The 24,287-nt window shown below is 39.4% G+C and overlaps 2 protein-coding genes across 2 annotated transcripts in view; one reads left to right on the top strand and one right to left on the bottom strand.

The window, feature by feature from the left end:
- Positions 1-4,058, bottom strand: part of ANGPT2 (angiopoietin 2) — a 688,700-nt gene extending 684,642 nt beyond the window's left edge. The window contains exon 1 of the mRNA XM_044061900.1: positions 3,129-4,058. Coding sequence (XP_043917835.1) covers positions 3,129-3,416 — 288 coding nt within the window. The 5' untranslated portion in view covers positions 3,417-4,058. The remainder of the gene's footprint in view (positions 1-3,128) is intronic.
- Positions 1-24,287, top strand: part of MCPH1 (microcephalin 1) — a 2,707,094-nt gene that overhangs the window by 2,297,098 nt on the left and 385,709 nt on the right. The window lies entirely within an intron of this gene.

The following is a 24,287-nucleotide window of genomic DNA, read 5'->3' as shown; positions in this document are numbered from 1 at the left end:
TTCTGGACAAAGCCAAACAATGTTGTGGGGGGGGGGAGGGGGGGGCAAAGAACAAAGATCAGGGAATATTTGAATATTACTCTAATTCAATTACAAGATTTTACCTTCTATTGTGTGCTTGGAATTGCATTCCTGGAAAGAGAAAAATTTTACTTTCCTGTTCATTGTGGTACATCGCAGAAATCATTGCGATGTGGTGACAAAACAACAATAAAATCATTGACAATATGCTAGTGTGCAGACCACTCAAGGTTCACACCTCCGGTTTACACAGAGTTCTGCTTGTTACACAGTATAGAATTACCTTGTTTACACCGTCATCCATCTGTCAGCAAGTAGCAAACTGCTCTGTGCAGACATATTCTGCTTTTGGAATCACAGCAGTCTGTGTGTTTAATTACAGTTCATTTCACACAGTACTCTACTCCTTCACATACTGCAAGTTTTTTTTGTTTTTTGGGCTGTCACTGTATAGTTTCATAAACTATTATATCTTACTACTACGCTATCTTTCAAGCATGTTTAAAGGTGTAGTATGAGCCCCCTTTTCTTTATAAATATATTCTAAGGAAGGTACATCCAGCTTTAATCGCTCAGTAGTTTACTACTACTGACATCTGCTTATGTATTGTTTGAGAAACCCTTGAGCATACCTCTCAAGTGTACATATTTTTGCAGAATATCCAGATTTTTGTCTCATATTTTTGGCCTGTTTTTCATAAAATTGTGATTTTTTTTTCTGACAAATCACTTGCAAATCATTGAGGATTGAAGTCAGAAAATAATGTCAGACATTTGAAATTCAGACTTCATACCCTTCAGAAAATTAATGCAAATGCAAAATCTGCTATCAACTTTCTAAGTTTGTAAGAGCAATATTTAAACACTTTTTCCTATTTTTGGCTCTTTGTTGTCCCCTCCAGTATTTATGACTTTGTCCGGATTCCTTGATCTAAAAGGTTGACAGGTATGCTGAGTTACTTGGGATGAGAACTGGAAAGATAACACGAGCAATGCAAAGCATGAGCATCTTAAAATAATTCACTTTCATGATCTGTTTCCTTGAGAATCAGTGGCTGATATTAATAAACAAGGATAAATAAAACTGATTCCCATCCACAGCATATTACAAAACAAGAGACATCCGTAAGGCAAGCTGAATGTAAATTACCTATGGTCCTACTGATGTCTAGTCATCATGGCAGAAATCATTGGCTAGCATCTTCTCGGCATGTCATTAAGCATTACTGGAAATACTGTATTTAAACAGAGCTGTGTTAAACTGACATCTACTTAGAAGCTGGGTATGTTATTGAAAAATCAGAAGGTTTGGGAATCATTCCAGTTATTTTTTTTTACTGTGTGAAAACTGAGACAGAAAAACATTTTATTAAGGCTGACTTGGAAGGTTTGGTCTGGTAAATGACTTGCGAATCAGTGCAGTATTTGGGCTTAGAAGATTGTACACAGACACACCTTTGATACGGGTAGGTTTAGAAGGCTGGGAGCACATTTCCCTTTACTCTTCCCCACAGAACCTTGCTTTATGGCCCCACTGCCAGTACCCAGTCTATCCGTTTATTCTCTGGGACAAGAGCTTGGCATCCCCGGGCTAGAGAAGTGCACTAAGGCTCATTCCTTCTTCCAGTGGTGAGAGCTGAGAGTTAGGGAGTGGGCCCTGACAGTGGGTCTTGTGGAGTGGCCTACCCATGGAATGTTTCATCTTAGTGGCTTCCTTGAACTCTACAGTGCTGCCAGACCTCAGAATGATGTGCTTGCCTCCAAACTCACACATTTCCTGGGTTGCTAAGTGCTTTGCGCCACTTGGCAACATCTGCACTGTAGGCTAATGTTTCATAGGTGCTACACCCAATGCTTCTACTAGGGAGCTTCATCCATGAGTATCATTGGGGCAGGTAAGGCTGGCAGCACTGATCAACATTCTAGTATTGACAATACAGTGTAGATGGGGGGGGGGGGCTCCTCTCTTCTCCTGCACTATTACCCTTTGGCTAAGATTTTAAGTTTACATTGTCCAGTATAACGACCCAATTGAGTCCCCCTTAAAAAAGTAACCTTAACTCCAGCAGGTGCTACCCACATGGGAAAAGTGAAAATAATGAGTAAAAATAAAATCAACCTTCAGTACTATATTGATAGGTGAATTTCAAATGAACAGAACTTTTGCATAATCAGTCCATTATCTCTCACTTTTGTAGCAGTTATGGGAGGCCTTGATCTGTGAGATTATAAAAAATATTTATTGGAGTTACGTGCTTACATAATTTACCATTTTTGTTTTCTTTGGTGCAGACTTTTTCATTTAGCTTACTAGGAATTTCAGATAATGATTGCAATTATTTTATGGCATTCCTGTGAAACAAGTGTTATATTCATTACTGCAGCCCAGACTTAGATGCACAGTCTTGTTGAAGGGCAGGCCATTACTAGCAATCATGTTCAGCCCAAAGTGAAAGACATATTTATACAAAAATACTTATGGTATGCATAGTGTCATACTGCATAGTGTTTGAATACATGTCCAGAGTTCAGCAACAGAATTCATGATTCCATGCTGGAAGAAAGCATGCTTCTAAGGGATATATGAGTAATTAAATGCAGAACTATATGAAAACAGGTAGCAGCTATGAATTACACAGGGAAGGCTATGATGAGCTTTGAAAAATTGCTAAACTATATGGGGAGGGTCACAATATTGTGCTGTTTTACAAAATATATCAACAGAGACCCTCCCTAATCCTGAAAGTGTTCATCCCTTGCATTCTTTTTTTTTTCAGTATTATGCCGAATTATTTTTTAAAAAAAGTGCATGAAGTTCAACATTGTCTTCTGCATTTTGCTTAGTTTTCTTTCCCTAAAATATGGGGTTAGTCACCCCTTCCTCCCTTTAAATTTCAGCAAGACAAGACTTTGAAGAAGATTTGAGTTGGGCAAACTGTGCGTAGTATGTGCAGTCTATAGTTTCTTTTGCTAGGATGTGAGTTAAGGAAGCAATGTTTCACTGAAAACAAATGATGCTTTGCTGCATTTAGATTATTCAGAGTTATGTTATTATAAAAGCCTGCTATAGTTCATCATGCTAATGAATCACTGCATAACCATCCTACCTTCATCAGCCATTGTGTATTATTTTCCATGATGTTCTCAAGTTCTTGCAGCCTTTGCATTGAATCCTCAGAGCCTACAGGGGCATCCTTCTGTACAGCATTATTTGCATAAGAAGTTGATGAGAAGCGGCAGTTGTCAATCTCAGGGAGCAAAAATGTATAGCTGCAGGGTCCATGCTGTACTTGGTAGTGTTTCTTGCTGATGTTATCAGTGCTCTTCCTCAGGGAACTAGACCCTGCATCCAGGGCAAGACTACAGCTGATACAGAAAAAATGAACCAGCCACATGCCTCTGGTCTGCAGGCAGTCAGCAGTACACAGTATTCAAGTGCAGCTCCCAGGGATTTGCAGCACTTCAGTCCTGATTGTATCCAGTGCTATTCTTCACTGAAATGCCAAATATCAAGTGCTGTGCATTAGTTCTGACTTTCAGATTTTCCCAGTCACAAACTCAGTAAGATGGGCTTTTTTGCTTCCAGCAGTTCTGTGAAGTATCACATGGCAAGTGGGAGGCAGTTGTGCCTGTTATTGCAGTATGCCTCTCTTCTGAAGTGCCTTTTCAGTTCTTTTAACTTTCCTTATCTGAAGCAATCAGTTGATTTTCTCTCCATGATAAACTGATGTGTAAGTAGCAGTAGCCCTAGCAGCTTGCCTGCTCCTCCCCCTTACTGTTATCTTCCTGTAGGGAAGTCACAGATGCAACAATGAAGATGGCTAAACAAGCTGCTGTCTGGCTCTAATTCTGTGATGGGATTTTCTCATTTTCAGAATCCTTCATAATTTCTTTAACATTTGCCCTTGTAAAGTATTAAACCTTAAAAAATAAAGCAGCAGGAAAACTAGGCTTTTCTCCCAGTGCTAAGCTCCTGTGCGGTCCATACCAGTTTATGCTTAGATGATTAACTACAAAGACTCTATGTACATGCCAATAGATTCAGTCGTCGTTAGTGGCATTATTGGCATGGGACATAGACTGTCACAGCAAGACCGGTTATGGAAGAAGCCGTGGATTTCATTGGGCCACAGCTTTCCCAAGAGAAAAGGGCAGGCAGTACATGGCTGCATGTGGGGAGGATGAGAGGTCAGTGGGAGTATAGTCTGTGCAAGACTGACCTCTTGAGTGTTAAAATACACATCTCTGTGAGACTGATGATCCATAAAATGAGAGTGAGAGAAAATCTTAACACAGACAATGATGCATCTTCAGTGTAATGCATTATCACTTCAGATTCTTACTGTCCCAGGTGCAAATCTGTACAGTTCAGTGAAGAGAATATCCGGACAAGTTAGGGAAGCAGAAACTAGGGCAGAACAATTTGAGCCACAGTATGATAAATGCACAAAACAGAGAAACGTATCTTAGCTTCAATAAGCTTACTCTTAATGTGTTTATTATTTGTGTTTGCCAGTTATGCTTGTCTTGTTTCTTTATAAATACTTTTCTGATAGATCTATGGTAAGAAGCAGTGATTTATTTATTGCTATGCAAAGTATTCTTAAAATTGGAAAGTTCTCCTGTTTTCTTGGTTTACTAACAGTCTGAAATGTGTCCATTCAATGGCCGCAGTGCTAATATGCTGATAAAAAGCAAAATTATGGCCCTTGCAAAGAGTTGAATATATTGCTTTTTTTAAATGTACATATTCTCATGGTGTTAAACTATTCACACTGAGATGTTGCCAAGCATCAAATCACTATAAGGAACTCAGTCTTTTCAAAATATTCATAAAGTTTTTTAGTTCCAGACACATAGTCACAATGAGTTAATTTACCCTTTCACAGGTCATGCCTGTCCTTGGAGTTAAGTAACCCCGTACAGTACTTCCTTTTGAGATCTGGATTATCTTAAGTTCGTCTTTCACCTAATTTGATCTGTTAACCAAAAAACATATGGCACTGACTATATAATACAACTGAACTAAAGAACATGTTATCCAATGAAATAATAACTGTAAAAGAACAAATATCCTGCTCCATCTTTGGATGGCAGGATATTCACTTCATGTAACATTAACAGGTATGTCCAGTTCTAGCTTCATCTGTCAGATTTGAAAGGAGTGATGATAGGAGAGGAAAACAGAGCAGAAGCCAACCGCTTGTGGGAAGTAACTTGGAAAATATTTACCCCAAGGGAAAACTTGGCTTCCTTTTTGCCAGGCATGGTGTTCTACGTATTCAGCATCAATTATGTCCATTCTGTACTTCCACAGTCTCTGAGAAGTGTTATGATGACTTATATACACATACACACCAGCGCAAACAGTACATACATCTGTCTTCAGTGCAGTGTATCTTTGAAATGTTTTCCAGACTCTTTTTAAACTTATTTAATTTCTTTCAGCACACATTACTGATTTATTTTCCTGTTTCCTGCAAAACAAAGGTAGTTGGCACTGGCATGACATAACATTTCATGAACATTCCCCCCTCCAGAATGTGAATTTATAGATATTCCATTCCTCAGACCTGCAGACATTTCCAACATTTCTTTAAAAATATTCTCATCTCTTGAGACATCATTATCTGTGCCCTTTCCTGCCCTGAGGTTGCTCTGTTCTGCTTATGACATCATAGTTTGAAATGCTCAGACATTTTGTCTTTATGAAGGGGCAAAAAGGGTAACAGATACATTCGGAGGGCAGATAGTCTGTTTTAGGGATCATGTCTTAAGCAGCAACTGAGGCAGTAGAAATATTCTATTCTTGAGATTCTGTGGGAAGTTACTGTGACTGAGTTCTGCAAAACCATTTAATGATATTTTACTTACTGAAGCATGGCATAGCACAAGTTGGAAATCTCCTTTCAGAATCATTTTCATTTGAAGCTAGAGGGATTGCCATATTGGATGCAAAAAAAAAGAGAGAGAGAGAAAAGAAAAACACACGCACACTATTTAGCTATTGTAGACAGCTAAAGAAAAATATACTATCTCCTTTACACTGTTCAGAGGAGGAATTTGTTCTCAAACTCCCTGAACAAGTTGTCGCATTTGGGCCTAGAGAGAAGATCTGAGGTGAGGATGTTAAAAATATTGTAGCAGTCGCAATGGTATTTTTCTTTCTTTAGTAAACTGTCTATCTGCTGTAGAAGCACAATAGCTTGTAGTGCTGCAAGAGAAGGTTAATGGAAGTGATAGGGTGGCCTTTGCAAATTGCTACATATACCATGGACCTAGTTGCACCTTTTTTATTATTTTTTTTAAAAATTTTCCTTTAATTTTTTTTGTATTTGTTTAGTTAGCATTTTTTGATTATGGTGCATGAGGGCACATTTGCATGTCTTCAGGTTCCACCAGTGTGTGGGTCTGCTTGAGAGACTTCCTCTGGTCACAGAAAATGCAAGCAGTGATTGTGGAAACTTACATCCAGATCTGATAGATTCAACCTCTTCATAGTGCATTACCTTAACCACCTCAAGTCACCAGTTGCTGCCCTTACTTGTGAAGGGCTATCTAAAGTTCAGAATCAAGTATGTGCTTGTAGAAGAGAGGTTTTTCCATGTCTTTAGACATAGCCTTATTTGCATCTGCATTCATGGAAGCATTAGGCATAAGTATATTAGAGGGTCAGCCCAGGATGGAAGGTTTGGAGACAAAGCCAGAGAGGCAAGATTACGTTGGTTTGGACATGTGCTGAGGAGGAATGCAGAGTATATTGGGAAAAAGATGCTAAGGATAAAGCTGCCAGGTAACAGGAAAAGAGGAAGACCTAAGATAAGGTTTATGGATGTGGTGAGAGAGAGGACATGCAGGTGGTTGGTGTGACAGAGCAAGATGCAGAGGACAGGAAGAAATGGAAACAGATGATCCGCTGTGGCGACCCCTAACGGGAGCAGCCGAAAGAAGAAGATTCATGGAAGCATTATGTTGTTCTCAATTCAGATTTCAGGAATGACCACTTTTTTTCTTCTGCCATGAAAACTTTGTCTGAATGCTTCCTTTCTCTCTCTCTCTCTCTTTTAACATAGCCTAAATGCTGCACTGTTACTTGAAACATTTTTAATGCTATCTATGGACATCCTGGATAAGTGACTATGTTTCTTGAGAAACTTTCTGGGACTCTGCTGACTCCATGAAGTTGTGCCAACCTTAAAAGGCAAGCTAAGTATGCAGTAAAAATTATTTAAGTATTTATATCATGTTAAAATAAAAGGTATCATGAGTTAAGCACAGATGTTTTCATGCAGCATATGAATTGACAGAAGAAGCTTAAACAGTGAAATGCGGTACCTTTTCCTATGGCTGCATGTACATTACCAAAGGTTATACCTAGCTTATGACAATTTGCCTCAATGATGTTTTGAAACTTGTTTCAGATGACATTGTCTTACTATCTACTGCAAGAACACATTTCTGTCTGTTTTGTTGTTATGGTATTGCTAATAATTTGTTTCCAGTAAAGCATCAAATATGCATCATTTTATACTATTTTATTCTAACCTGAATCTGCAAAGTAAAGTCACATGATGGCATAGAGAATGTTAATTAGTGATCTGTGTGTTTTGAGTTTTTTGGGTTAGGAAGCATAATGCTACAGTTTTAATTCTTGCAAGCATCACCACCATCTCTCTGGATGTTACAGGAAACCTGCATTTCAGTGAATGAAGGAAATCATTCATTTGAAGTCATTAGGGTATCTTCACTAGCACATAGCTGTGTAACACACAGGATGTCCCCTTTGATCTTTGCATCTGTTGTGTTCTTGAACCACAGCATCTACTATATGAAGCCAAGCGCATCATTTCCTGAACTGTGGAATTTAAACTCAAAGCAAACTTATGGCTCATGATATTTATTAACTTAGTGACAAATTGACTTAAATATTTAATTCAGTAATTTGGGCACTGTAAAAAGACAGAGAGAAGCTTGATACACCTCATAATTATTAGTGAGTTTAAAGGTGAGTTTTGTGCTGCTTTACTTTCACTGTACTGATTATCTAAGATTTATGAGAAGGTCTGCCTTCTCATGGTGCCTTGAGGAAAGAATGTTCTGATCTCTTCATCCATCATGTGGTCCCCTTTCAAAGGTCCATCTGTCTCCAAACACTAGCCTGTGCAGGCCTAATCCTTTCTTGTCAGAGTGATGGTGCTGCAAGAACTTCGTCACAGCAGGACGAAGTTCTTGCAGCACCATCACTCTGACAAGAAAGTCATTGTTCCTTTTTAAGGTGCCCCCAGTCATATGTACAATCATATCATGGCACAGCAAGCCCACCACCAAGCCCACCACCTTACTCACTTTTGTTATGTACCTCCTTAAGAAATGGACTTGCATTTTTGAGGTCTGACCCCCTGCATTCACGGTCATCCCTTCAAGTCCCAGGGTGTCAGCTCAATGACAAAGACCACCACATTCTTCCAAAGAGAATATAAAGCAGACAACGGGGCCATGTCATGCCCCTCATCCTACTCAAACAGTGCTGTGAGGTCATTCATAAAACCAAACAGATGGGCTGCATCCCAATGCCCTACCTTAATTCCATTGACTGTTTTTTTTTTCAGATGCACATTCTTAGTAAAAAATAGTTTTCTTATGAATTTGCATCACATTTGTTCTCCTCCCCCACTGTTTTAGCTACTGTACTGGAATTATTTTATTCAAGGGTCATCTTTTTCATTACATGTTATGATTACAGAGTATCTGAGTTTCAAGCATGCAGTTGTCAGTTTTTTCCACTGCAGTACAAGACTATGAAATGATGTGCTGAAATTCTGAATACTCACTTTTGTATGTTATTTTGGAGTATATTGCACTTGTGTAGTGTTTGTCATTTAGAATTCTTGTCAGTGTATTTCTATTGAATATTTAAGCAATAACCCACGCCTGGGTGTGGGTAATACTGGATTTACCCACGGTTGGTGTGGTTTGGTCACGAGGGCGAAGCCCAAGTGGCCAAACAAAGGCAACCGTGGGTAAATACAGCATTACCCACACCCAAAAGTGGGTTATTGCTATTATACAATGACATTATTTAAGAAAAAAATACTTACTTTTCTTAAATAATGGCATTGTATAATGCCTCCATGCTGCCCTTCCGCAGCTGTCTTTTATTCTCGGCAGTTCTGATGTACATCAGAGCTGTGGATGGAAGCAGTGGAGAAAGCAAGATCTCCGTTGCTTTTTACAAAGTGTCTCGTTATGTTAAAGGAGTTTAACATAGCGAGACAGCTTTAAAAAAAGCAACGGAGAAAGGAAGATCTCCGTTACTTTTTTTAAAGCTGTTTGGCTATGTTAAACTCCTTTAAAGCACGAAGCATCAGAGACTATCCATGTGCAACTAACAGTGGGTAAAACTGCCTTCCAGTTTATAGCCTGCTACAGACCACCCTCCCAAACCCAGGAACCCCACTCGGCCTTTCTGAGAACACTGGAAAATATGAAGGTCTCTCCAAACACCATTATATTGGGTGACTTCAACTACCCAAACATAGACTGGGAGCATTACTCTAGCTCCAACACCCTAGCCCAAAGATTCCTAGAATTTATAAACTCAAATGCTATGGAACAACTTGTTACCACTCCCACAAGAGGGGAAAACATACTGGACCTGATCATCACCAACATGGGGACTCTATGCTCCAGACCAGAAGTGTATCCCTCACTGCTAAGATCAGACCATAAACTAATCTCACTGGATATTCACATCCCGACCCCACCCCCTGCCCAGAAAACCACAGTCAAAAACTTCTCTAAAGCAAATTTCACACTCCTCAAAACCGAGGTGGAATCCTTCAAAGCCCTCGGGCCTGTGGAAAATACAGCCCAGACCGCAGAATCCTTTATAAACTCATTCTATGAACACCTTCAGGAATGCATGGATCATGCGATCCCAAATAAAACCAAGGCCCAATCCTCCAAAGGCAGACGTCCTGTCTGGTGGACCCCAGCCATAAACAAACTACACAATAGAAGGAGGAAGCTACTAAATGATAGAGCAAAATCCCAAAAAGGGAAGGCATCACTGATCAGTATTAGCAAAAAAACTACGGGCACTCATAAAATTGTCAAAGGCCAGCTTCGAGAGAAAAATTGCACAGGACACTAAGGATAATCACAAGGTTTTCTTTCGTTATGTTAGGAACCTGGGTGGTAATTCCCAGATATGCTCAGAATTATTCCAAAATGACAAAAAATACACTGAACCCACAGACATTGCCAACATCCTAGCTGACAGGTTCAGCACAAACTTCTCCCCCCCTCCCCACCAAAAGGGCAAATATCTATCCCAGCAGAGTGCTGCCCCCTGACATCTCAGATGCTCAGGTAAGAGCCGTCCTCTCCAAAGCAAAAAACACAGCATCAATGGGACCAGACGGTGTCCCGGGCTGCATCCTACATGAACTCCAAGAAGAGCTAAACCCAAACATAAAACTACTGTTCAATCTCAGCCTTACTACAGGATATGTGCCCAAAGAGTGGCATACAGCAACAGTGGTCCCTCTCCATAAAGGTGGTGCCTCAACGGATCCTGGAAACTATCGCCTCATAAGCCTGACTAGTTTGGTCTGCAAAGCTATGGAAAGGATCATCGTGGACCTCATAGGGACCTACAGACACTGGATCCTACCCAGTTCGGCTTTGTTAAGGGCAGATCCTGCCTCTTAAACCTGGTTGATTTCTTTGAAACAGTCACCAAGGCCATTGACGAGGCTAAGGTGGTCCACACAGCCTACCTGGACCTCGCAAAAGCCTTCGATACAATACCCCACTCGGGCATTATAGATAAGCTCACCAGCTTAAATATAAACCCATATGTCACTAGATGGATTGCAAACTGGCTCAAGGACAGAACCCACATGGTTAGAATTGCTGGAGCCATGTCAGACTCCAAACCAGTTACAAGTGGTGTTCCACAAGGCTCAGTCCTGGGACCTCTCTTGTTTGGTATATATTTCTTGGAGGTACAGGCCAACACGGAAGGACTGTGGCTGACAAAGTTCGCAGATGACTGCAAACTGGGCGTCATAATCGACTCTCCAGCCGACATAAGCATCCTCCAAAAGGGCCTCATAGAAACAGACAACTGGTGCCAGAGCCATGGCCTCAAGCTAAATGCCAAAAAGTGTATAGTCATCCCCTTTGGCAAAAACAAAGTGCCCACAAATTACCACATAGGTGGTAATCCATTAAGTACAGAGGAAGTAATTAGGGACCTGGGGACCCAAGTTGATAGCAATCTCTCATTTGACAACCACGTGGCCAAAGTGGTTAGAAAAACATTTTATATAGCCCACCTAATCATGAAGGGATTCACATCTAGATCAGGGGAGGTCATCATGCCTCTGTACTCATCCCTCATCAGGCCCATAATTGAGTACAATGCCCCTTTTGGGATGTACCTTACCAGACACCTGCAGCAACTGGAAAGACCCCAAAAGTACCTCACCAAGAGGATCAAAGGGCTCAAACAGATGCCATATGCTGCCCGGTTAAAGAAACTCCAGCTCTACTCAGTGGCATACCGCCTGTTCAGAGGCAATCTGTGCCTGACGTATAAAGCCATGTCCAACCCGGAATTAATGGACATGCTGCACCTCAGAAAATCCAAATCCCATCGTGCTTCGTGCTCGAGAGACTTGAACCTCAGCACTGAAATAAATAGGACATGCTGGAGGGACAGATTCATAACCCAGAGGCTCCCTTCACTCTGGAATAAAATCCCAGTCCAGGTTAGGCAGAGTCCCTCATTGACTCTCTTCAAGAAGAATCTTGATGAGTGGATGGGAGATCGTAGATTTACCCCGGGTATCACTTCTGTGTCACTGTTAGACAGAGGCACAGTATACTAACCTCGAAAAAGGGCATAGCAAAATAAATATAAAATTGGTGGCGAAAGCCAAACACATTCTGGCTAGGCTTATAAATGCCCTAGGGCAGATAGCCTAGTATGAACCTATGAACCTATAACATAGCGAGACAGTTTCCAAAATGCAATGGAGATCTTGCGTTCTCTATTGCTGTAAAAAAAAAAAAAAAAGACTTCTACTAATGGAAAAAGTCCGGGCGACCTTTTTTCATTAGTATAAGTCTGACCTATCAGCGTGCACGTTTTGGAATATTAATGGGAGGTCATTGTATAATAAAGGTGTTTAGCTAGCTCGGCGAATTACTGCATATTTTTGTGGGTTATTGTTAACACTAGTGTCCTACATGGAGCCATGGAGTCATTTCATGATTGCCAAGGATTAGCTTTTTGTATCAGACCATATCTTTACTTCTCATCTCAGGAGTGCAATGCAGGTTACTTACAAGTCTCCAGGTTTGAATATGATAACACTTGACTAACTGTTTAACTGTATTCTGTTTAATTTAGCAAAATAAAATTACAGTAAACACTGGAGATCATGATGGCCAGTACTCCAGTTTACAGACAGCAGGATCTAAAAGGTACCTACCAGTCATGGTCCACATGAATGTGCAGAGGCAGGAAAACATAGATGTCTTCCCATAGCAGAGCTGTAATATACAGTGTTGTGATGATGTCCTCTTATTCAGAGGTCTGAAGAACTGTATTTGCTTACTTCAAACCTTTCCTCTGATATGAAGAGTACACGCTGATTCCTCCGTAGTCATCATTGTATTCTGTTTGTTTGTTTTCTGGGCAGTGGGCAAAGAGTGTGGACCAGACAGACAACCCTTGTTTTGCTGACAATGAGAATTCTTTGTTTTTATGGTAGAATACAATGCCCCCCCCCCCGCCCAACAGGTCAGCAAGATACCAACTTGGCTGTTATTTTGATTTCTTTTATTTTAGGCTTACCACTTCAAGCCTATAGAATTAATGCTGGTAGCATTTTGTATGATATACATTTGTGCAACTATCATATTCTGTTTCTAGCCCCCTGGAACGTGCACACATTCACATATGCATGCACTGTTTCATATATATATATATATATATATATATATATATATATATATATATATATATATTTGTGTGTTGTTTGGTAGTGCATCTGTTTTGTTGACTTGCATATATGAGTAAGTGCACCACTTTGCTTGACTCAAGACCTTTTCTGGCAGGCGATATGTAAAGGAATAAAACTTCAAATAGATCGTCTACTGATCATGCTAATGAACTAGATTATTGTACTAGGCAGTGGCAGTTAACCATTAAATCCATACAGTTAAAATGCTACCATTAATGTCAGCAAGGATTTGTGTTTTGTGACATGATCTTGAGATGATTCACTGCCATTGTCTTCTTCAGTAACAGTATCTGTGCATTCTGTTTATTTGCTTAATCAGCATTAGAATATAAAGTCCTGTTTTATGGATTTGTAAAGTGCTGTATCTACTTCACCTTCAGCATAAACTGAAAAGCAAAATTTCACAGTTCTACTCAGAAAAATACCTTTTCAGTACTGATATGCATTGGGCAAAGCAGTGATGCTTTCCCCTTGTTCATTGTGAAAAGGGAAGGAACTAAACATTATAACACAGTTACATATTATTGCAATACAATTTATATAACTTCTATGTGCTGTTTTATGCCACCCTTCACAACTGAGTATCACAAAATAGTCCTAGGTTGCTAATTGCAAGCAATCATAGTGCCATCATATTTTTTTTCTTTTATCTTGCTTCATCATCCTTGTTGAAGGCCAAGCAAAATGTCAGAGCTCCCTTCTATGAAATCTCTTTTCAGCAAATTAGCATTAATAAGTACTGAGCAAGTAATGCTGTTTTCGTTGTTTATATTGCAAACACAAAAAAGGTAATAGACTTTGCAGGACAACTGTTGGTTCAGTAATTTAGCAAGTTCTACATAGTGCTTTATGATTCCCCAGTGAAATATCACAAAATTGCAGTTATCACAAAATATGTGGTATGTTGTTTTGCCAATTACAGAGTGCAAGAAATGTTCCCCCATCTGCACCCATTCAAGTATTACAGAATGGTGGTTATATCATAACGCAGTGCTGTGTTGCTTTACAAATGTTCAGTACACCAAATAGGTTTCCTATATCTGCAAGGGGAAAGTTGTCTGGTATTGACTTGCCAGTGTGTTTGTGCCTACTACTCCAACTTCCTCAAAACTGGAGTATTAACCCCTGTCCTGTTGTTTGGCCTGCAGTTCAGAGCTTGGAGCCCTGTTTGCACAGATCATTCTGTATTACAGGGGATCGTCCATGTTTGCCTCACATTAATAGCATGTTTCTCTGTTGATGATATATGCTGAGGTGTGTTCTGCAAAGGTATAGTCAGATACTTTGGCAGGGTTGTAGATGGCCAGGGGACATATCATAGGGTGCCATGCTATTGTGCACATTGACATTTATTACAAATTGTATCTTCTGTATTGTAGTCCCCTACTGCTCTGTTAGATGACTGTGAGCATTCTCATATTCACAGTACATATAGAGGGCATTTTACATTTGCTACACACACTCAGCAGAACTGTGAGTATGCATAACAGCCTGATCTTTGGATTATCAGTGCTTTCACTTCCTCCTGTTGTACTGTATGATGATTAACTGTGTAACTTGCCTACCATTACATATTCATGTCTGTATCATAACAGCAAGGCTGGTACTAGTGTGCAGCAACAGTCCAACAGATGCTTGTAAAGTCCAAAGTCCATCCTTTGCAACTAAACTGGGCACAGACATTTGTATTTCTTCCACAGTGCACTAGCAGTATGCATTGTGCATTTTTTTTAAATCTTGACATAGATGTGTGAGTAGGGGAAAAACGGATACTTATGTGTATTCCTAGCTCACCCACCCATGGTCACATCCACTTGAATCAGGGGAAATTTACCTTACTAATAAATAAATAAATAAGAAAATAATGACAATATCAGTTATAAAAAGTCAAACTACCTGGCTGTCATTGTATAAATTCAAATGAGAGAAGTCAAGCAGTCGAACATTAAAGGTTTGCTGGTCCTCTCTGTAATGTCAGTTGCACACATTCCCAAGATTAAGCATTCTGAGTATGCCAGTACTCCGAAAAACAGACAAGCAAGGGGTTGGACATGCACATGCACCAACGATGGGGAAGAACATGCAAGGGCCTTTCTTTTCCAGTTCCTTCTTTATTCTCTTTATCTGAAATGTATTGTGAAGATTGAAGGGCTTGATGTATTCTGGCCCTGTAATGCAATGTCCAGACTTGGTCAACACAGTCTGAGTATGAACATTTTAAGGAGAGGGAAACATGATTTTCCAATCATGTCAAAATCACCGAACCCCAAATATGTGTATATATTCCACTGAAAACCACTTTCACTGAACCTAAAGCATGCCAGGTTTGCTGAAAGTGGTTGTCAGTGGACTGTATTTGCATAATTGAGCATTAGAGATTTTGCAATCAAGATGTTTGTATACATGGAGGAAGGAAAATATATTAATGTACATATTGCTGTTCTCCTATAACAGATGCTTTTTCTTGTCACTGTTTTAAGATACTGTTGCTGATGATTTAACTTTGAGAAGAATGCGAGACAGAAGAATGCCAATCAGAATCAGAGAGCTTAGAAAAAAGGATCTTAGGCTACTTTTTAAGAATAATTAGTTTTTTAGAATTCAAAAGGTCAAAAATCAGCATACCATAAACAGATTCCAAAAACACACTGCAGCATAGTTTGTCTGATGCACAATCACAGGACTTTAACAAAACTCAAGTTAAGTACTTTAATCTCAATGGAAGACTTCATCAAAACTACATACACACCTAAATAGCAAAATAGTCACTTTACATAAGAGAGAATTAAGAATTTAAAATCATATACACCATGACTGCATACATAAAACAAGTATTAGTACATAAATTTAAGCAAAATTTAAATTACAGCTGAGCTGCACACTGTTTTAACAAATGGTGGCCTAATTTAAAATATCGGTACTTGCGTATTATCGCAACCACATGTTCAACCGGAGAAACGTCTCTCTTCCAAGCCGTACTCGTGCTGAAAAGTTAGGAGTTGTCCGGCCAAATGTAGGATTTTCTTAAGGAACTGCTACTTTGGACATTTGAAAGGTTGGACTATATTTGTGTGCATGTGAAACCGGGAGAAGCTTATATGCTTTTTTGGGGGTTTATAGCTGTCAATGTCGTTGTCCTGCACTCTGACTATTTAGTTCCCAAGATCACATTTTACAAGTGCCAGCAACACTGATGGTTTTGTAAAATCCTGCCATTTTCCCAGAAACCAGAAATGTCATGAGGAGAGCAACCCCCCCCCCCCAAAAAAAAAAAACCAAAACAAATAAAATTAAGAAATGACACCAAAATCTGGCCATTATGCGAAAAGCTGGGGAGTTGAGAGGCATGTAGCCCACTTCTGATTACTTGCAATGCGGTACTACTGAACATTATTGAAACAGTATGTGTACCTGCACTGATTTGGAAATAGTTCTGGACATTAAAAGCAATGTTTTGTTCTTCATACATGTTTCTCCCATTCTTGTTGATATAGGTATATTTGACAGCTGTTTTCCACTGCTTCTGTCGGCACGAGTACGGCTTGGAAAACAGCCATTTCTCATCCTCCAAATGTGGTTGTGATAATGCGCAAGTACCAAAATATCTTGTAGAGTATAAGAGTGTTTGCCCCACATAACTAAACAAGTACACTTAAATGCCAGTCCTGTAATATATGTAAGTATATATTAAATAGTGACATCTGTAAACTGGGCGATTACAAATTTACAGTTAAAGGTTATTATAAATGTTCTACAAAGTGTGTAATATATGCTGCACTGTGTCAGGGAAGTACAAGCTTTTATATAGGAAAGACCTAGAGGACCCTTCGAGAGTGTAATACAGAACATTTGTATGATATTAAAAGGGCTTGTTTTAAAATGCATTGTACAGACATTCAGTTGTCTGTGTAGGGTTTAAGGAATTTTTATTTATGGTTTTAGAAAAGGTTGAAAGACCCTAGAGGTGGCCAAAAGGGATTTGAGGCTTGAGTATGCTGAGTTGTTATGGCAGTTAAAAACTGATGCTACTGCCAAACCAGGAATAAATTAAAATATATTGATCACTAATTTATTTAAACTGCATGTAGCTAAGCTGTAATTTAAACTTGGGGGGGCTTGTAGAACTCATCATCTTTCTTGGAGCAAAGGGAGCCAAATCTGAATGCTTCCAGGCTAGAATTAAGATTTGGCTCCATTTGCTCCAAGACAGACAATGTTTTGTACAAGCACCCCCACCCCCCAAATTTAAATTACAATTTAGCTGCACACTGTTTAAATAAACTAGTGAACGGAATACTTTGATTTATTCCTGGTTTGGCAGTAACATCAGTTTTTACCTCCCATAGCAACTGCCATGCCTTGAGGTTTTTCATTCTTCTTGTCAAGGTAATGAGGCATTTCAGTAGAGAACGAGAAGTGCTACAGTTCAGTCCACAATAGACATCATAATACCTGTCGTATATTTTTTAGTGGGAAGATTTAGGAGAGGAGATCTCAGTTTAATTCTACACTTAGAGACAAAAACCTCAAGATCTTGAGAATCTCTTTCTTATGGAAATGAATTCAAAAGCAGTTACCATTCTTAATTACTCTTTCCTGATCAGAGCAACTATAAAATATAAGCCCCCCTTTTAGTATGCATCTTTCCAAACATATCACACAGAGATGTTTTAGAAGATTTCTAGACCAAATACTTTCAGCTTCCAAAACTCTGTCTATTACAGACTCTTACGGGATAACCTTCCTTGATTGCACATACTTCCACAAGATGTCTCCATGAGCACTCAGACTAAAGGCATGAACATTCCCCAACAAATAAGTAACAAAACCTGGAGAAACAGATTTGTTAATTAACATTTCCTCCATCTCTGTAATAACCTTCCATTATACATAAAATGGAGTGATACTCGTGTTTCTTTATATCAAACCATGATGATTTGATAGACACCCATAAATTCATTCTGGCCTGACTTGTTTTGGCCTTCTGGATTCAGAGGGTGCCCTATGAAGTTGAGTATTTGAAAACTGATATGGTCCATGGACTGACTCTACCTTATAAAAATGTACAAGTCTTGTGAATCTTTCTTACTCAAAACACAAAGTGTAGCCAAAAGTATGGCATCAGTATGGGATGTGTGACCGAGTATATAACACAGTCCTAAAGCATGGCATGTGAAAATCTTGGTGTATAACAAATGTTTTGAAATAACTTGCGCAACAAGCCCTAGGGCACAACTGACAGGATATATTTAAAATCTAACCTGACTCTGTTCCACACCCTGAGTCCATTATTCCCACACTTCTTACACAGCAGTGTTTCTGACAAAACATAAAATCGGTTTCTATATATTATAATTTGGCTAAGAATAATAATAAAAAAAACAAGTATAACAAACATGTAATACAAATTAAATGCGCTCAAAGTCCTTCCCTGCTGCTCAGCATGCTTTATCTGAAAAAAGAAAAAGTCTTAGGAGCAGACCAGCAACAAGAACCACTTGATGTTCTGAAATAAATCTTCATCTGGTTGGGGTTAACAGTATGGGTCTACTACCTTCCTTTCCCCAAGTTTTATGACTAGTTTAACTGTTTAAGAATCAGATTTCTGGACTGTTCACTAAAGGTTTTGACTCGCTTCTTCCTGGGGAATAGAACACTGTAGTTACTACAGAGATTGTTGCCCTCCAGGCTCCCTTTTTTCAGCAAAACTCCAATACATACATTTTCTTCAAAATATATTTAGGTTTTGTGAGCAGTCTGGCTCAGAGATGGCATCTGACTGTAATGTTAATATTCAGAGTTCAGAAAAACATGTTTTTTTTCCTGAGAGACTGTATTTCTTCCCCTGAGGAAGGACTGGGGCACAGCAAGCTGCAACATGAATGAATGATACTGTAAAGGCTGTATATAATCTATATGATGCATGTGTGACACAGGTATATGTGGCCAGAGTTGAGAGGAAAGGTCAAGCAGGAGAATAGGTAAAGCCCTTCACTAATGAAATATCCCTTTCACTTAAGACTGAAACCTGCAACTCATAACGAGGGAAGCTGACTACAGAAGCATTTCAGGAGTGCAAATTTGGCCCCACTACCATGCCTGCAACCCCAAGTTTGTGTGTGTGGGGGGGGGACCAAACTCATGAAAGAAACTTCACTAGAGGCAGGTATGTGGGTTGATAACTAAGGTTGTTGAGAAAAGGATGTATATGGGATGGGGGCTGTGTAAAAGGGTGCCAGTGAGGCAGTAAACAATGAATTGTAGTACATGTTGTGGACCCCCAGAGCAAAATGTATTAAAAATTTGGTATTCTTGATGTAGTGATCATGTGCACAAACTTAGAAAGGAAATCAGGTTTACTGCAAATTTTACAACCTACTGGCTTTCAAGAAACTTTGTTGCTATAACTATATGTTGATATTACGTGTTCCTGTGTGTGTATTACACTTACAGTGGCAAGTTCCAAGCATAAACTTCCAAACAGAAATAGATCAGAAACTGCCACATTAATAAAGCAAAGGTAATCCCTAAGTAACCTGTAAGAAAAAGAATATAGCAACATAATGACACCCCCTGATGCCACTCTGAATAGCTCAAGCTTTCCAACCCGGTTACTTTTCTAGTACAAAATCATTGTTGTTTTCCTTATCTGTTTTAAGTGGCTTGTTCTACAAAATATTATATTCAATATTTGCACAGGACAGCAAGGTAAAGAAGTGTTAAAAATGTTATCCCTGTAGTGAATGGACATTACCTTCAGATTTAGACAGGCTATAAATCCTGCTTTTCTGTCTATGGTAAATAGCACTAGAGAGCAGTTTTAACTTTGATTAGTGTCTGGTGGCTCATCTTTAAACAAGGTCTATTTTTTAAGATCTGACCTTTTATTTTGTAATCATGAAGTCAATCCTTTTTGCCAAGTCTCATGATACTATATTTAAGTCAGGTAAATTAAAGGTGAGGTCACTATTACAGCAAAAATATGAATATTTGAAGAACATCCATTATCTGTGTTCCTATCATCAATATATGTGTTTATCCATAGTCTGTTTTCTACCTTTATGTCTGAGGAAATACTCCAAAAAGAGGTGGCATCAGTACAAAGTCCTGAGCGACACCATTGTTCGATGTAGTAGGTAACTGTCATTAGGCTGTACAGATGAATCCCATATTCTGACTTGTTGCGTCTTACTGGTTAACCAGTGTATTTGACCAATTAAATTGCATACAGACTAACATTTAATAGTCTTCATTTGCCAAGTATTACACCTTCTGGAGTAGTGTAAAATACGTTAGCAAAATCAAGATAAGGAGGAGGGATGCATGGACGGTGCTTGGCCAAGTGCTGTTACTACATGTTCAGAGAGTGCCACAAGATTCAAAAAGGCAAAATATCCCTTTAAAAGCACATACTGATCATAAATTTTCCCAACTATTATTTGATACTGTTAAACAAAACAGCTTGAAACGGAGCAACATTTGGAAATATCATCAGTTAGTGAATCTGAAGAAAGAAGGTGCTGCAACACCCAACATGCTAGAAATTCTACTAGGTAGGGACCCTAAACACATGGGAAGTAAACCCCATCGCTTGTCAAATTTGTATAAGATTTTGGACAACTAAAGCATGTCAGTCTTTGGGTAAAACCAATTACACTGGGGAATGTCCTTACAGGTGCAGCTAGAGCCTGGAGAATGGTTAAGTGTCTCTGTATACTAGTGCATTGTTTATATTGGTTTAAAACTGCTATGCTTCCAACAATTAGTCTCTAAGCAGAATACTGGTGTTCACAGACTGTGTTGTTAATTTGCTTTTTTTGTTAAATTATGTTCTGGTTTTAAAATACATTACTTTGTTACTTTGGGGTTCAGTAATGTTTCGTTGTAAAAAAAAAAAAAAACAGTTTGGAACATGTAGTACTTTAGATATATTGGCCAACTAACCTTCACCCCCCCCCCACACACACACACACACAAAGACAGGGAGCAACATCCTTACTAAGTGTCCCATTGCAGACTCCTGTGAGATTTCTTTGGTCCAGTATAGATTCCAGATAACAATAGATCCCAGATAACAGCTGTACACCTTGCTGCCTAAAAAGTCCAGGACTTTGGACAGCATGCACAATAGGGTTTTCTCACATGCCATCTTCATTCTTGGGGTCTTTTGTCATTTGTCTAATTAGCACCCCTTTCAGTCTTTCCTAGTAAATCAGGTCCTGGAAAAGCTAGCAGATGTTCCTAAATCTGGAATCAAGAATGTTCTAAAAACTACAATTTCCATATCATCTACATTTGACTTTCATGAAAGTCTTTATTATTTTTACTGTGATAGCACTATAGTTAGGGTGACAAGCTCAGACATGTTCTTGCACTAGATATTGTAACCTATGTTTTCCTCCTTTAAGGATGAGCTCAAGCAAGCCATTCTGGATGCCCCCTTCTGTGATGACATCTGTGACTATGTGAGGTATTTGTAGCCATGGCAGGAAAAGTAGAACAGTGGATGTGTAACATATGCCAGCACAGCTAGCTGGAATTTAGGAAATAATTATATGTTATTTGAATATCAAACTGATTTGTACAGATGTTTGTGTTGAAAATTGTATTTGTAAAGCTGCTTGTGTTAAAAATGTATCAATAGTGTGCCCTGCTGGGCAGAAAAGAAATGTATATGCATTATTGTAACTGTTTAAAAGTAATTAACAGTGGATACTGGAAGGAAAGAGGTTAATCTCAATCCACCTGACCTTGAGAAATAGTAAGAAAATTAAAATACTGGCACTAGGCCATAAGGTGTTATCTCACAATTTTGAATGAAGCTAAAAACACAATGTCTAAGAAACATGGGTTGTTATTCTCAGTAGGAGGAGTAGAAGTTTGTAATTGTTTTATGACTTCCAGAAGCTGCACCAGATCTGAACAATGCTCTTGTGTGTGTATTATTGAAATGTGGGTGCTAACTCCTGGCAGTTTCTAGCAATGGGGGGGTTGCATGGGAACCAGAAGTCAGATGACCAGATGTATGTGATGTCATTCAGTACAGATATGATGTTTTAATATTAGGTAAGACAGAAGTTTGGGGGCACTCTGTTTTGGAAACCTGACATAGAAGGATCACTCACCTGTTTCATCTTGCAGTGCACTAGTAAGTGACCATGGAATAGTAAGTCTTTAGATCAGTCAGGAAAATATACTGGGGCTAGTTAAGTGCTATTTTTCTGTATGTGTGTGAATCTATTCCTCTGTGTTATTTTAATATTTCCTGTGATTGAAACTCTGGTGTTTATTGTAAATGGATATTTAGTATTTTCATGTTATTTTATTATTATTAAATATGTTTAAAATTTTAATTGTGGATGGTCCTCTAGAGAATATTTTAACCTTTGAGAGTAGTCATATCAGATGTTCTTCGTGTTTCACTGTTGCAGTTATCACATTTGGGTTATCTGCTTGTGGTAACCCTCAGTCAGCCTGATTATCAAAGTCTTGGGTCCTGCGTCGGTTGCTGTCTCATCTTCCATGACGTCAGGTAGTTAGGGGTATAAAGCATGCAGCCGACGCTATTACATCAGTCTTTCTTGTTGTGCGGTGCCTGAAGCAGAAGCAGTTCGCAAGTGCCGGTCGGCTGACTCCTGAAATTTTCGTTTTCGAGTTTCAGAACCAAAGTCTTCAACTAAAGCTAAGTACCCCATTGAGGAAACTTTTTCTTGCTCTAAACCAATGTCAGTAAAAGTCAATAATTGTATTTCTTGTAGAAAGCAAATACCTCATAAAGATTTTCATTCGTACTGTATTCCTTGCCTAGGCCCTGACCACGACGTACCTTGCTGTCGGTTTGTGCCTTATTTAAACCATGAACTATTCGTCGTCGGTACATTTTCACTTCTAAATATTTTGGTCCTCATTTCAATTATCCAGATATGTCTTCGGTAAGCCACCCGCGTACCGACATTCCGAAAAAAACGCAAAGATAAAGACAGAGACAGGCCGCCTAGGTCCAAAGTTGCTGACAACGCTTCTCCTAAGCAAATCGCCAGTACTCAGTGAGGCGCTTTAGCAGCCCCTGATACCCGCTACTTCAGATTCGCAGTCATCTACTGAGACCCATTCGGAGTCTGGTATGCCGCGAGATGCTTCAACTGTGGAACCTGCGGATGTGTCTACCTTGGATGGGTCCAGAGCCGCTGTGCAGGCACCGGCTTCTGAGGGTGTATTCAGGCCTACTGACTTGCATATTAAACCAATGCCATCTTCTTTCTCTAGGCCTAAAACTCGAGCCATGCCTAGGAAACTGATGCCCAGACTGCATGGTCAGGCCTCTATGCCTAAAAAACAAATGATAAGAATGGCTGAAGACCTTATTACTTTAATCAGGGGAAGCCAACCTTCCCCCTCTAAGAGACCTAAGACTGAATTTGCTTATGATACTTCTGACCGGAATTCTGAAATTTCTGTCTACTCTGATGACCAGGATTTACCCTTATCTACCTATGAGGATTCTGATGCAGAGAACTCTATTCCCTCTGCTTCCTCCCAGAGGATTTCTCTTTTGGTGAAACCCTGCATACTCTTAGGGAGCATTTTTACTGGGAAAGCCAGGATTACTCTGATTCTAAAAAGAGGCTTAGAGATTTCTTACTCCTGCCCCAACACAGGCCTTTAGCTATCCCCTCCTGTGCTGGACATTGTTGACGATGCCTTTTCGGAATCTAGATTGGCCCTTGACTCTCTACCTCCTGCTCCCAGAAAACCTGATATTACAGGGTTCCTGATTCTCACAAGTTCCCTTTTAAAAATCCTACTGCGGATCCTGAGACTATTTCACAGGGACCCAAGGGCATTAAGGCTACTACTGCCAAAAATCCTACCTCCTCTGATAGAGATTCCAGGGCCCTAGATATATGAGGTAAGAAGGTATACACCTGTGCAACTTTGACCATCAGGGCCTTAAATTGCCAGTTTCATATGTTAAAGTATCAGCAGCATATTATTGGATTGCTTAAACAGAAAATGATGTTGATTCCTGATTGTGCTGAAAATAAAGATTTACAGGATTTAATGCATTCTGCTGAACAGGTTGGAAAACATACTTTGCAATGTGGTTTTGATTCACTAGAGGCATCTTGCAGGGCTGCTGTCACCGGGTCTGTACTTAGAAGGCATGCTTGGCTTAAGGAGCAATCTTTGCCAGATCATGTTAAAACTAAATTGCTGGATGCTCCCTTA

The sequence above is a fragment of the Protopterus annectens genome, chromosome 2.part0 (assembly GCF_019279795.1).
Source record: "Protopterus annectens isolate FY-2018-M chromosome 2.part0, PAN1.0, whole genome shotgun sequence".
NCBI lineage: Eukaryota > Metazoa > Chordata > Ceratodontiformes > Protopteridae > Protopterus > Protopterus annectens.
The sequence above is the reverse complement of the archived record's forward strand: the minus strand, read 5'-3'. Positions and strand labels throughout refer to the sequence as shown.